The sequence below is a fragment of the Suricata suricatta genome, chromosome 3 (assembly GCF_006229205.1).
Source record: "Suricata suricatta isolate VVHF042 chromosome 3, meerkat_22Aug2017_6uvM2_HiC, whole genome shotgun sequence".
NCBI lineage: Eukaryota > Metazoa > Chordata > Mammalia > Carnivora > Herpestidae > Suricata > Suricata suricatta.
Genome location: NC_043702.1, coordinates 98,200,453 through 98,215,814, shown reverse-complemented (window position 1 = coordinate 98,215,814; position 15,362 = coordinate 98,200,453). Strand labels below are relative to the sequence as shown.

At 40.8% G+C, this 15,362-nt stretch overlaps 1 protein-coding gene across 3 annotated transcripts in view; it reads left to right on the top strand.

The window, feature by feature from the left end:
* The window catches only part of C3H2orf76 (chromosome 3 C2orf76 homolog), a 52,780-nt gene extending 38,381 nt beyond the window's left edge, over positions 1 to 14,399 (top strand). For all 3 annotated transcript variants that reach the window (XM_029934704.1, XM_029934701.1, XM_029934702.1), the window contains 2 exons: positions 5,338 to 5,419; positions 14,223 to 14,399. In XM_029934704.1, the coding sequence (XP_029790564.1) occupies positions 5,338 to 5,419; positions 14,223 to 14,299 (159 nt within the window). In that variant the 3' untranslated portion in view covers positions 14,300 to 14,399. The remainder of the gene's footprint in view (positions 1 to 5,337; positions 5,420 to 14,222) is intronic.
* Positions 14,400 to 15,362: the final 963 nt, after the last annotated feature.

Genomic DNA, 15,362 nt, shown 5'->3' with positions numbered 1-15,362 from the left:
TGTGGGGCTTGAATTCAGAGACCGTGAAATCATGGCCTGAGCTGAAGCCGGATGCTTAACTGACTGAGCTACCCAGGTGCCCCATAAATTTTTGAATTAAGTATCTATTTTTGAAGTTACCTATTTCATTATTCTCTCTAGTCATAGATGCCTACCATAAACTCAGTCAGCTTTCAAATCAATGTCTCCCGGAAATTACAAGGAGAATGGCATCAGGGTATGGCTCTCAATGGTGAATTAATAACTTCAAAAAACATTTTTTTCCTTATAGCTTAAAACAACATACATTTATTCTCATATAGTCTTGGAGGCCAGAAGTCTAAAATTAGTTTCACTGAGCTAAAATCAAGGTACTGACAGTATTGGTCCCTTCCAGTAACTTTACTTTTTTATACCAAGAATTATACGTACAAATTTGACAGTTTCCCTTGTCAGGTGCTTTAAAATTCAGTGTCACCCATGTCTGGGGCTGTGGTGTGGAATCTGCACTTTGTGTGGGTACTAGAATGTCCCTCCACTGTGGCCACAGACATTATTCTTTTTCTGGGACAGACGGATTTACAACCTTCTCTCTGAAACATGGAGAACAGGAAGCTTAGGCATGTTGTAGAGGAGAAAAGTGTGTGTGTGTGTGTGTGTGTGTGTGTGTGTGTGTGTGTGTAAAGTTATAAGGAAACAATATGCCCTTAGAAAAGGCTGCAAACTAGACTGGAGTCTTTCCCAGTGTTGCATTTTTACATTGTTGGACTTGTTCATATGCTTGTATTTTCTAAATGAAGACCTGATTCATAATATTTAAATATTCAATATTATGACTTTTTAAAAAACCAGGGAATTTTCCTCTTGTAGTAGGAAATCTATTAGAATTGTTTCTTATATTAAAAAAATTTTTTTTTAAATTTATTTTTTGGAGAAACTGAGATAGTGGAACAGGGGTAGAGAGAGCGGGAGAGAGAGAATCCTAGGCAGGCTTCCTAGTGCAGAACCCAACATGGGGCTCGAACTCATGAACTGTGAGATCGTGACCTGAGCCAAAACCAAAAGTCGGATGCTTAACCAAGTGAGCCACCCAGGTGCCCCTGTTTCTCATTATTAAAACATACGTTCCAACCTGGCATGTTAGCGTTATACAATTAGGGCTTATCTGTCCAGTTGAACAATGTATTTATTTAAAGTAATAAAGTTGCTTTAGAATGTTTCTAGAATCTGGCTTTATATAATTTTCGTCTAAGTCATAACCATTCTAGTTAAGTACAGATTATATACCCCAGGAATGATTCTTCCAGGTTTCCTCTTCAGCTTTTATAAGGAAAGGGATTAATATGTTGTTACAGACATGGGTTTAAAACTTCAGAAATGCTTTACCCCAGAGCCCTCATTTGTGCTTTATGCAGCTCCCAGTCCTTTTCTTCTTTCCCATCTGCATTCTATTTTCCATTTCCTGTTCCTTGTCCGCGGGGCTTGTAAAGCATCCCTGGACCAGGGACCAGCCCATCAGTTTTCCTGCAACCCAGCTGCAATTTTAGTCTCCTTCCTCAGCCAAAGGAAGAGACGTCGACCTCTCTTAATGAACTTGATCACAAAAGGCATTTCCCCCATTTTCCCTATTTTCTACTTATAGAGGCTTCTTAATTACCAGGTAGCCCCAGAAATTTATTTTCGTTATTACAGTAAAACTGTCTGGATATCTTCCTGGGCGAGCCTCCCGTTTGGACTATGAGCTCAGCTATTTTGTTGAATGAATGAATCAGTAGTACAGTGTAAATAATTACTGCAATATGATTTATGGTTATTAAGAAAATGCACTTGTGTGTGTATTATGCAGCTGTTTGTAAAGTTAGAATAATTCCTATTGAAAAGTTTAAAAATAAAAACTCTAGGGGCACCTGGGTGGCTCAGTTGGTTAAGTGTCTGACTTTGGTTCAGGTCATCATCTTGCAGTTCATGGGTTCAAACCCTGCTTCGGGCTCTGTGCTGACAGCTCAGAGCCTGGAGCCTGCTTTGGATTCTGTGTTTCCCTCTCTCTCTGCCCCTACCCTGCTTGTACTCAAATAAAGTCAAAAAATAAATAAAGATTAACAAATTTTTTCATAAAAACTCTAATTTCTTCTACTTTATGAGTTTGGAAACCAGATAGCTACTCTTGTTAAAAGTTTATGAGAGGAAGAAGTCATATCCTGCGAGAAATTTTATAAGAAATGTGTGAGATCTTTAAGAAGAAACTTCAAAATGCTAGTGAGGGTTATTCAGTTGTCCAGATCCATTGAACTGAACTCCCCTGAAGATCTTTGCATTTTATTTATGTGAAATTCTACCTCAATTTAACAAAAAAATAGACAACATGAGACTTAAATGGAAATGCTTAGGGTACTTGGGTAGAAAGATGCCCCAGCTTGAAGATGTCTGTTTTCTCTTCGTTAATGTATGAATTTAATGCCACCCCAATAAAATACAGCGGCAGTCGTGTATATGTATAGGAATTAAAGAAGCTGATTATCATACTAATATGCAAAAAGTAAATAAGAATAGTCAGGAAAAAGAAGAGAATGAAGGGTGGCCAGCTGTGGTATGTATTAACCATATGATTAAAGGAATTAAAACAGTGTGGTAATTGTCACATGAACTGTTAGGTCAATGGCACAGAATTTTCAAAGTCCAGAAATAGACTTATTTAGGAATTTAGTGTATAGTCAATATGACCTTTCAAAGCTATTGAGAAAATATGGAGGGTTCAGGAAGTGTTACTGGGACAACTGGGGAGACATCCAGACAAGGGCTACACTGAATCCATATTTTTCTTCTGCCAAAGTGAACGTCCATTGGCTTAATGACGTAAGTGGAACAGTAGGGCCCACAGGTGAGAGTGGAGATGGAGCAGATTGAGCATGAGTAGATCAGTTGTTCAGGCCGGGGGTTGGGTACGTGGAGGTTCAGCGTGCTGTTCCGTATACGCTGTGTGCTTGAGGTTCTCCATAAGGAAAAGCCTAAAACAGTGAATTTGACGAACACATATGAAGAAAATGTGAAATTTTGGAAGTAATCTTACAATGAAGGTCTTTCTAAGTAAGATACAGAAAACCCAGAAACTGTAAGAAAAATTGCTCATTTTACTTCATGTATTTATTCAACAGGCATTTTACTAGAAAAATAAAAACATTATAAGAAAAATCAAGGCGGGGCGCCTGGGTGGCTCGGTCGATTGGGTGTCTGATTTCAGCTGAGGTCATTAGTTCGCGGGTTTGTGAGTTTGAGCCCCACATTGGGCTCTGTGCTGACAGCTCGGAGCCTGGAGCCTGCTTCAGATTCTGTGTCTCTGCCCCTCCCTCGCTAATGCTCTTTCCCTCTCTGTCTCTAAAAAATGAATAAACATTAAAAAAATTTAAAAAAAAGAAAAGAAAATCAAGGAAGGCAGGAAAACTAGAGCAAAATTTTCTAACATATTACAGACAACGCCTAATTTTCTTAGTGTGTGTGTATAATACATATATATATATTACAATTCCATTTAAAAAATGACCATTTGATGGACATCTGGCTGGCTTAGAAGAGCATGTAACCCTTGCTCTTGGGGTTGTGAGTTTGAGTCCCATGTTGGATAGAGAGATTACTTAAAAACAAAGTCTTTTTAAAAAAATGATCCTTTGACTTCCTTAAAAAACAAAATATTTATGACTTTACTCAAAATAAATGACAAATAAGAATGCACGTAATCTTCATCTCTTAGGTTGCCAAAGATCAGACGGTGTTGATAATACACTGTGTCAGAGGAGGTATGGGAAACAGGTGCTCTCTGGGATTGGTGGTTTTCCAAGGTTCAATGATTTTCAGCTATATTTTAAGAGAACAAAGCAAAGCATTAGAATGTAGCGTACAGCATGCTGTTATTTGTTTGACAAAGTTTACATGCACCTTTCTGCCTGCATGAGCACATACAGAGGCAGTCTCTGGAAGGATATACCAGAATTAGCAGAAGTTATTTGGAGGAGAACTAGGCACCTGGTAGGTAGGGATTGGAAGGAGATTTACTTTCCATTCCATCCATATGTGGAGAATTTTGTATCATGAGTATGTTACCTATTCTAAAATGATTTTTTTTAAATAACACCTCCCCACCCCCATTTAGTCTCTGTGCTCTGGAGGCCAAGCCCCTTGCTCTCTAGTAGGTAAAACTGTGAATTGTGGAACATGGTTTCTGGGCCTTCTGTTCTGGCTGCTGGAGTGGCCTTTCTGTGGACTCTCCTGCTTAACTGTATTCTAGAAACAGACTGTGTTGTTAAGCAGCTGCATTCTGGTTGACAAGTGCACTGTGCATTCAATGCTGTGTGCTTTTTCAGGGCACATATCAACTCCATGTCTCCTATAGTTGTAATATTTTACTGGATTTGAGGACAGACTCATCCACTACCACCTGAAACCTCATCATGAAAGGTTGGGATCAATCTGACATGGGATCACGTTAATACGACATGGGATCACATGTTTACTGGGTAGGGCAAGGGCTTTAGATACATGGAGGTAAGCTTATTTCTCCCTGAAGTCAAGCTGTTCAGAACTCAGGCTTTAGTTACATGTACTCTGGGTCTGTTTTTTAACCTGTCTGCTGGAATTCTGTGAGGATGAGATGATGATGCCGGTGGTGGTGGTACTGACAATGATGCTGATGGTGGTGATGATGCCGGTGGTGGTGATGATATGATGATGATGATGCCGGTGGTGATGGTGGTAGTGGTAATGGTAGTGGTGGTGGTGATGATGATGATGGTGGTGGTGATGGTGATGATGATATGATGGTGGTGGTGGTGGTGGTGATGATGATGATGATGCTGGTAGTGACGATGATACTGGTGGTAGTGATGCTGCTGCTGCTGGTGGTCTCCTGGAATACTGTGAGGATGAGATGGTGATGATAATGATGAAAGCAACAACAGAATAGCAGCAGCTATTGGTTTGTGATGGACTCTGTATTGATGGTTTCATCTCATTTCATCCTCACCTCAGGGCAAAAGAGAAGATTCATTCCTCTCTCCTTTTCTGCAAAGGAGGAAACTAAGTCTCAGAGAGGCCATGTGGTTGGTTGAGAATCCACAGTGGTGCATTGGTGGAGACCACATTTTAACCCGGACCTGGCGCCAAAGCCCTGTGCTCCCCAGCCCTTGAGGAGTGAGCGCACGTCATGGGTGCTCCCATCTGTGTGCTTCTGCCCTGACAGTGACAGGAACGGCATGTGACTTCACTTACTGCTGTAACCCAGAGTAACAATCCTGTGTCCTCAAGAAGTCTGATCAAATACGAAGCACCTATGAGTACTGATAAGTTGCGGGTTCTCTTTCTTTCCAGACGAATGAGCTCGTGTTGAGTCTGGAAGATGACGACAGACTCCTGCTGAAGGAAGACAGCACGCTGTGGGCCGCGGGAGTCGGTGAGCAAGGGGGGGCCGTGCGGCCGGAGGGGCACTCGCTCCCCCAGCCTGTCTGCTGACGCCTGGCTGATGATGTTTGGATAACTCACCGCAAAGCAAATGCTACCCTTGCTGCTCTTTACACTCCCTGATAATTATTCAGAGGAGGAGGACAAGAATGATGTACATTCAGATCATTTGACTGAGGGCAGGAGGTAGCTGCTCTCCAAATGTGCAGAATGCAAATAGTTCTTCTCAGCAGGTATGTTCGGAATTCTGCTGAGAATTATTTTAAGTGATTGACAGGTTATTAGTCACTTAATAACCTACTTACTCTTATTGGCATCGTTTGAACTGATGGTTGAGAGAAATGGACCTGGAGGAACTAATGTGGAATAATGAAGTAAGATGTTGTTTGTATAAGGTGCAGCGTGGTGTCTAATAGTCTTCCCAGTCGCTCTGGGCCTGCCGAGCCGTGGAATTTCAAGCAGGAGCCTCGCGTGTGTGGTTGGGGCCCTACTTAGCTCTTCAACCTAGACGATGCATGTAGTTCTGTTTTAAAGAAATACTATGTGCCATGTTTTGTGACCATTAGATGTCACTCTAATTCTGTGTCTGTACACCTAAAGATGATCTGGCCATAGGAGTGAAGATTTTCAGAGGTGTGAGCAGTTAAATGCACTCAGCCTCTGACATCCTCTGTGGTCAGTGGCTCTAATGAAACAGCACGGATCACACTTCCTTGATAATTATTTACAGGCACTGGGGCTAAGTGAGGTCCCTGTTAGGAAGCTTTACATTTTTTTGGACAGGTGTTCCCTTGAGTCATTTTAGGGACAAATGTCAGGAATTCAGTTTGAATGACCTCTGTGGCTAATGTGACTTCCTGACATGGCTTCTAATTTATTTATTTTTAATTTATTTTTGAGAGAGAGAGAGAGAGCGCGAGCGAGCATGAGCAAAGGAGGGTCAGAGAGAGGGAGATACAGAATCTGAAGCAGGCTCCAGGCTCTGAGCTAGCTGTCAGCAAAGAGACCCATGTGGGGCTCAAACCCATGAATTGTGAGATCATGACCTGAGCTGAAGCCGGATGCTTAACCTACTGAGCCACCCAGGCACCCCACATGGCTTCTAATTTAAATAGGATTTTGAATAACATGTTATACAATCATAGACTGACGTTCCTTGTTTGTTTACACTATTAGGTAGATTGAGTGTCTTTTCATATTACAAATAGGTATGATTGCTATTGTTTGAAAACACAGTTTTTATTTTGGCATTTATTTCTTCAAATGCTATTAAATTTTTACAGCAGGTGGCGCCTGTGTTATTGACGTACACGGCACCTTGAAGTTAGCCCTGCTTGTAGGTAGAGTGTAAAGCTGTAATTGTTATAATAGACCGGTGTGGTATTGATGTGTGGACTGAAAGCTCCATGAAAAAGATCAGAAACAAACTAAAAAAGAAGTAAGAGTTCGCAATATGATAAAGTTCTGACATCTCAAATAAGTAGGGAAAGAGTAGATTTAGTTGGATAATGATGTCGGGCTCATTGCCAAAGCATTTGGGAAGATAAAATTTAAATCCTTATCTCAGCCTTTATTCCAAAAGAAACTGTAGATTGATTAAATATCACAATGTAAAACAAATTTTTTTAAAATAAAATATAGCTTTGTAATTTCATAATCCCGAGGAAAAGAGTTCTCAGGCATGACTTTGAAGGCAGAGCCATCACGACAGAAAAAATGATAGATTTGACCACGTAAAAACTAAAAATTATAAACAGAGTTAAAGCAGAAGCACCAAACTATGGAAAACTACTTTGTATCTGACAAAAAATTATTAGCCTGAATGGATCAAAAGCTCTTATAATTACCTTGAAAAAGATGAGAAATCCTACTGATGGAAGAAATAGCTAACATAAGAAAAATAGTTCAGTCATATTAATCCTGAGAAAAACACACATGAGGATAGATGCTATTTTACATAGTAAATACTAGTCTAGTGGTTAAGAATTAGAGACTGGGGCCAGAGTGCTTGGGTTTACGACCTGCTTCTGCCACTTACTGGCTCGGTGACCTCAGACAAGTACTAATTTATTATTTTTTACTTTTTTTAAACATTAGAAAACATTTTTTAATGTTTATTTTTGAGAGAGAGGGACAGAGCACAAGCAGGGGAGGAACAGAGAGAGAGGGAGACATAGAATCAGAAGCAGGCTCCAGGTTCTGAGCTGTCAGCACAGAACCCGACGTGGGTCTCAAACCCATGAACCCTGAGATCATGACCTGAGCCGAAGTCGGCCGCTTAACTGACTGAGCCACCCAGGCATTCTGATAAGTAGTAGTTTCAAGACTAGCAGACCTGAAGAAAAGTGGTAGTATCCAAGTGAATGTTGGGAAGTAGATACTCTTTTGTACTACTGTTGGAAATGTATATTACCTCTAACTTCCTGTAGGTCAATTTGGGCAATTAGACTTCCTTACTCCTTAACTTTGTCTTGTATCTTTTACCAGGCCAGCAGGAGTAGGCTTCCTCAAACTCCGTGACCCCAGGAGGTTGAGATGTGCCTTTGAAGGGGTGGTGGGGTTAAAAAAATATATATATACATATATATGGCTCAGTTGATTAAGTGTCCAACTTCGACTCAGGTCATGATCCATGGGTTTGAGCCCCACATCGGGCTCTGTGCTGACAGCTCAGAGCCTGACACCTGCTTCAGATTCCCTCCTTCTCTTTCTGCCCCTCCCCCGCTTGTGTGCTCGCTCGCTCGCTCTCAAAAATAAATAAATATTAAAAAATACTAAAATAAAGGGGTAGCGGGGTTCTCTCACCTTCCCTGTTTGTAAATCACTAATGTAGAGTGTTCCTTATTGAATGGAAATAGAATATATGATGTGATACCATTACTGTTTAAAGATGTACATATTTATGTATGTGCAGATGGGGAAGAGATCATGTGACAGAATTTTAGAAATGGTTCTCTGGGTGGTGGCACTGCAATCAGTGGATTTTTTCCCCCTCCCCATGTTGTCTAATTGTTCTTGTGGTGTGGAATTTTTCTACAGCTCACATATACAATTTTAAAGAATAGACTTCTGAAAGGCAGCTATGCTCACCACTATACCACCAATGCCCGCTAAGAATAGACTTCTGAAAATTGGTTTGAATGAGGGCTCTATTGTACTTATTTTGTGACCTTTTGTAAGCCATTTAGCATTTTTGAATGTCTGTTTTGGTTTCGGTAACACAGGAGAGAAACAATTAAACCTGTTTCGGAGTGTCGTCTTAAGAGTTGAATGAGGGATGCCTGTGTGGCCCAGTCCATTAAGCGTCTGGCTTCGGCTCAGGTCATGATCTCACAGTTCATGGGTTCGAGCCCTGCTTCAGGCTCTGTGCAGACAGCTAATCCAGAGCCTGGAGCCTGTCTTCAGATTCTGTCTGTGTTCTCTGACCCTCCCCTGTTCATGCTGTCTTTCTCTTAAAAATAAATAAGAACAATAAAAAATTAAAACAGAAAAAGATTTTAATGAAAAAAATACTTAAGCATCCAGAACGATTCATGTAGAAACTCTCAGAAATACTTACATGGAAACCATTTTGAAGACAGCAGTTGGCAAAAGTGAGTTGTTGGTTTTAATTGTCATTAATTTCAGATTCATATAGAGGTGCCTGATGGCTCAGTCGGTTAAGTGTCCGACTTCGGCTCAGGTCATGATCTCATGGTTCATGAGTTCAAGCCCCACAGTGGGCTCTGTGCTGACAGCTCAGAGCCTGGAGCCTGCTTCAGGTTCTGTGTCTCCCTCTCTCTCTGCCCCTCCCTTGCTGTAGCGCTCTCTCGCTCGCTCGCTCTCTCTCTCTCTCTCTCTCTCTCTCTCTCAGAAATAAATAAAAAGTAAGAAAGATTTTTAAAAAATTCATACTCCTATAATGAACCACCTGTGAAGGTAAGCATCAAATCCATCTTTTTGTCATTCTTGTTTTAAAGTCGTGGGTCTTTGAGGAGAATCGGATCCTTCTCGTGGGTCCCGCGGTGGCACAAGAGGCTTGTGAGCCCATAGCCCTGCTCAAGGGTGACGCTAGGCCCAGCCTGAGCAGCTCTCCTGTCCCGAGCAGCCCTCTGTGTTGCCTGGGGCTATGTAGCTGTACCCCTGGGGAAGGCGGCCTCGGCCCCGGAGAGCAACCAAAAATCCACGTGGGAGCGGAGTTGTAAAAATGACACTTGAAGGGTGTGACTTGTCTAGGGAATTTCCCCTCCCTCGGTGCTGTGTCTGGTTAGGTTTTTAAGAGGTTTCAGAGAAAACTTCGAAGTCCTCACTCTCCCTTTTAACTACTTGATCTTGCTCTAGAACTGTCACTCTACTATCACAGCCTGTTGCCATGGGAATAATGCCAATGTAACAAATCTATCCTTACGACTTTTCTGCAGAATTCATGAAAGGGAACGAAGGACTGTGAAGGGGGGAAATTAGGGGAACAAACTTGTTTGAAGATCCCTTTTCTCACAGAGAAATTCTCCAGCTCCTGCTGAGGCCTTTCATCTGCATTGCAGACCCCGATTGTATATTCCGTGCCTGACGTCAGGGCAAAGTTTCGCTTGCGGACTCAGAGCTAAAAGACAGAAGCAAAAAGATTTGCTTTTTGGAAGGAAGAAGAAAGCTTTCCTTAGAATTGTTATTTGTAACTTAACGATTGCTACCTTGTTATTAATGATTGTGGTTTTATGCGCTGCTTCCCCTAAGTGGTAAATTTGGATGTGAGTATTTTGGGGGTGTTATTTTATCCCTCTCCTTTGGCGACCTACCACTATCATCTTTTGAATCCTCTTTTCTTAGGAAAGAAATGGGGCCGGGTAACGCTTTTCAACCAGTTGTATTTTGCTGGAAATATTTGTAATGTTTTATTTATTTTTGAGAGAGAGACAGCATGAGCAGGGAGGGTCAGAGAGGGAGAGAGAGACAGACAGAATCTGAAGACAGACTCCAGGCTCTGATTTCCTTTTGCGTGTCAACTTTCGCCGTCTGCCCACGACCAGATCCCTGACTTTGTGCCCAGCACCATCTGATGACCTCAGATGTGCAGCTGACATTGTGGAACCCTTCTTTATCGGGCTCACGTTTGATTTGTGCTTTCTGAAGGTTTGGGTCCCTTTTCCATTCCCTTTCGGGTAGTAATATCTTAGGGCGACATACTTTCCTCTCTTGGCAGCGTGGGAAGGGGGCTGTTCTTTCCTTTAAACATCAATACAGCGATAGGCTGGTGCTCAGGAAAGTAGGTGGTAGGTCTGGGCTGTTCTGCCCTCTTTCCCCTCCCCTCACCGCTGTGGAAATCACAGTCCTGTGTCAGTCTGTCAAAAGTCAGAGTTATTTTACTACTCATTTTCTTCAAACTAGTTTGAAATCTTCGGCCGGCTGATCTCAAAACACACACATACACACACATCCCCCCCCCCCCCAAAACAAAACAAAACAAAACAAAACAAAACAAAACAAAACAAAAACACCAGATGCTTAAAGCAGATATGAAGTAAAAACCACTGTTTTGGGGAACTTTTTCCTGGATTCCTTTTCTGCAAAGTTAGAAATATAACTTGGTTGTGAGCACAGTTTTGAATGATTTGTACATTGGGATTTTGTGAACCTTGGAAGGGTAAGATATATTCCTGGATCAGGAGAGAGGGCGAAACTTTGTCCCTTTGGTCTCAAATTGCTGCAGAAACCAAACCTCACTCTTCCTGTATTTTTTTTTTTTTTGGTCAATAATCTGCAATTACTATCACATTACAGACTGCCCTGATCATTAATTATCTGTACCACAGAGTCAGTGCACAAGTTTCTGTCTCGCTTCTCAGATGACAGTTGTGCCTTATGCTAGGTTGGTGCCGACCAGGACAGGCTAGGGAGTTTGAAACTGCCGCAAATCCTCATCCATAGGTGAGTTTTTTGAAATAAGCTAGTTAAGGAGTTTAAGTAGATTGCCTTGAAGTTTTCTTGAGATTGCACATTTAAAACTTGCCTTTCTCACATTCTTTTATTTAAAGTCATTGTTTTCCTTTTAAAAGTGTACGTATCCGGCGTCTGACCCATTTGGATGCATGATCCAATCGTTCCGTTCATTTTCAAAGTTAGTCCTGGCTTGTGTTCATTTCGGCAAACTTGAACGTCTGCATTTAAATGGCGTGCGGTATTTGAAGGGCTTTTACTTGACTTCACTTGCTAGTAAGACAAAGGATGAACTGGCAATGTATTTATTGGATTTTAGATTTTACATTCATTTCAGATCCGTTTGCCAAGGCAGTCTGCACCGGAGTGCCCTGTCGCCCGCAGCACATTTAATTTAGAATCAGGTGCCCTGGGGGACTGGCACACAGTAGCCTTCCCAAGGGTTCTTCAGAAGCCATTTTAAATAGAATTGGGGAAGCAAGAGTTTAAGGGATGATGGTACGAAAAGGGTGATTATCTAGAGGTCTTGAAAACCTGTTGTAATTTGCTTTCATGGTAATTGACAGGTAAATTTGCAGCAAGGGTACAGGATCTCAAACATTTCCAACAGAATTTTACAGATTTTTAAAAAACCTTCCATGTCATTTGAGGACTGCATTACTACAGCCTAAAATACATTTTATGTCTTCCTTTCGAATGTTCCAGGTAACCCGCTTTGAATTTGTGTGTTATTTTTTGGTTTTCTAAGGGTGTCAGTTTCCCCAGCCTGAAGGTTTTGAGTTTAATCCGTTTGTTGGTCTTGTTTTTTTGAGAAAAAGTATTCATGTGAGAATAAAATCTTGATCTTAGGAGGATCTCATTTTGAGCCTGTATTTTGAGAGATGGCATAAATACTTTAGATAAATAACGAATTGATCTATAAGTTAATTAAACCCGAGAAAACCTGATGTCAGAACAAAAATGCTCTGTCAGTCCTTTCTTTACATCAGCTTATTCTGAGCCTCTTCTTACTGTACTGAGGAAATGACTATACACTGCACCTGTTTCTCAAAAGGGGTACAGATAAATGTCAACTGCGGTATGTGAAAATCGTAATTACAGTTAGCGTGTGTTGAGCAAAGTGCTGTGTGGGCAAAGCGCTGTGTAAAGTTCTGTATGTAAATAGCACCTCGTAGATAAAATTTTGCGTTGGGATTATTAAGAACGGCATGCGTTTTGCTCATTCCCCATTTGAAGGATGACAAGAATCACTGGCAAATGATACAGGTCTACCTTTGGGCTGACTTCACTTCCAAAAAGGAAACCCCAGGAGCTTCTTATATAAAGGACAGACCTCAAAATACCTTCTCTTTGAATACCGAATTTTCCGTAGTCCCCTTTTCAACATTTTATGAATTCCAATATGGGGTTTTTTAGCCATTTTTAAAAAATGCTGTTTTCCTGTAAAATGTAGCTGTGCATGAGCCTCCGGTTTGCCCAGGGTGCAGCTGTTAACAGCCCCTCCGCACAGACTCCTAGTTTCTCTCTGCACCCCCCGCCCCACCCCAGGCTCATTGTGCGAGGATTCTAGTCCGATTTTCATCAAGATTAATCCTCATTTAATCTGGAAGATGCGGTAGGACGGGAATGAGGCTCTGAGACTATGGGTGTCTTTATTTTTTCCTTTCAACATTTTTGCACTTTCTGTAATGAGCATGGGTAACTCATGATTGAGAAACAATAAATTTGATATTCTTAAGACCAGCAAAAAAAATATTTTTTTTAGCTGAAGTGCCACGCTAAGCTCCTTAATTTCATTCTTTTGTGATAAATTCTAGCGATGAGATGAGTCTGGTAAACTAAGAGACCCGGGGGTGGTAATCCTTGGCATCTTTCCCTATTATCCTATTTATTTGGCTTGAAGAGTTTTACTTGTCTGTTTTTAGAGGCTATGTTAATTGAGTGATCAGTATTCATTACAAATAATCTTGTCTGTTTTCTTGTCGAGGTTCTGAAGGCCCTTTTGCTCTTTCTGTAAAAGCTAAGCAGACTGTATTAACTTCTGGTTTAATTTAAAAAATGAATGTGGAACTTGTTGGCACACACCTTAAAGAATTGCACGTTTAATAATTGGAAGGCTTTCCATCAGATTTGTCTCCAGTCTGAATTAATAATGTTGCTGACTTATTGTTTTAGAAGACGGAGTCCTTGACCTGATGGGTTGAAAGAATGTGACTGCTCTGCCCCTCTGTGGGTCCTTTAGCTGTGCCGTATCCCCTGTGAATAATTAGAGGTGTTTGAAGGTATTGCGGTAGAAGCCAATTTGTGTCTTTCACTTTGCATATTGTTGAAGCCTCATGAATTAGTCATAAGCTGGCAAAAAATTAACTTCTTCAGACACATATTTTGATGGGTCATGAGGGAGAATGTAAAGTGATCTGTAAAGTATTCTACTGATCCTCTAAGTATTAAATTATTATACCTACAGGCTAATTTCAGAGGGAAAAAAAAGCGTCCTTCCTCCCCCTTCAGTAACTGAGCAGCAAATTTGGGGAAAAAAATAAATGTTAATTTTCTAGTGCTGTTAAGAGGACTATAATGTGAGCAGTTTTATGGTTTCCTGGAAACCAGAGTCTTGTACTAATACTTGTTTTTTAGTTGGTTGGTTTTTGTTGTTGTTGTTGTTATTTTTTTTTTTACTTTTAAATTATTTGAGTTCGAAATTCTTACAATTCTTACAATACTTCTTGTTGATTTGATGAAATGTGAAACCAAACAAGTAGCTGATTGTTCTCACTTTAGGCACCTGAACCAGTGCATTGGAGTAATACGGATTTCAATCCTTGCTTAAAATCTAGTTTTACATTAACATTTTGTTTCCATTGTCCTGTTTTTTTTTTCAGCTCATGAAACTGAAATTGCATTCTTCTGTGAAGAAGATTATAAGAACTACAAAGCTAATCCCATTTCATCCTGGTGAAAACCCTTTGGGGGCTTCCTTTTTGCATACCTGTCGTAAGCTCTTTATTCCACTAGTGAGTTTTTGAAATTGACAAATAAACTTAAAAAATTAATCTCAGGCTCTGCTATGTGAGCTCAAGTGTGTGGTGTTTTCTCTCTACACAGGTCTGCACTTTTTCTTTCTTTCTAGTTGTAAAATAATATATTTATTTATGAGAAAAAACATTTGATTTTTTTTTAAGTGAAAGAAATGATTATACGAAAATCATCATGGAATATCTGTTCTCTAGTCATAGCTTATTTTTATGAAATTAGGGGTTATTTGGATGGCTTGCATGTTGTGTTCTTTAAAAAGATTGTAAGACGGGACGCCTGGGTGGCTCAGTCTGTTAAGCGTCCAACTCTTGATTTCAGCTCAGGTCATGATCTCACGGTTCGTGAGATCAAGCTGCATGTCGGGCTCTGTGCTGACAGCGTGGAGCCTGCTTGGGATTCTCTGTCTCCCCTTCTCTCTGCTCCTCCCTCACATGCACATGCTCTCTTGCATGTGCCCTCTCTCTCTCTCTCTCTCTCTCTCTCTCTCTCTCTCTCTCTCAAATAATAAATTTAAAAACAGTTTTTTAAATAAAGAAAGAATGTAAGACTGAGGTCATTCTATTCATTTTGTGTTTTTCTCATGGTTTCCATTAGAGCCACTGTGGATTGTTACCGTCTTTGGTTAGCAGAGATTATGCATCTCTCATGAGAGGTTTTCTGATGTAAGAGGGTTTCTTTTCTTTTCATATTTCAGCCCACACAAATAACATGGCTGATTTTTCCCCCCGAGCTGTGTTTCCTTCTTTCAGGAGCAAACTATAATAGAACCAAACTCCTTTCTTTGGAGAGAAAAGGTAGCAGGATGTTTGCACTTCTGGAAGAAAATTGTTCATTAAGAACAAGTCTAAATCATGGAAGGTACATTTCTTCAAAACAACCTAATACTCCGGGTTCCCGGTAATGGCCTCTGCCAGGTCCTGAAGGGGCCTGACTTCAGGGGGGTCCCTCGGACAGCATGTGTATCTAATCAGAACTGCTACGAAGTC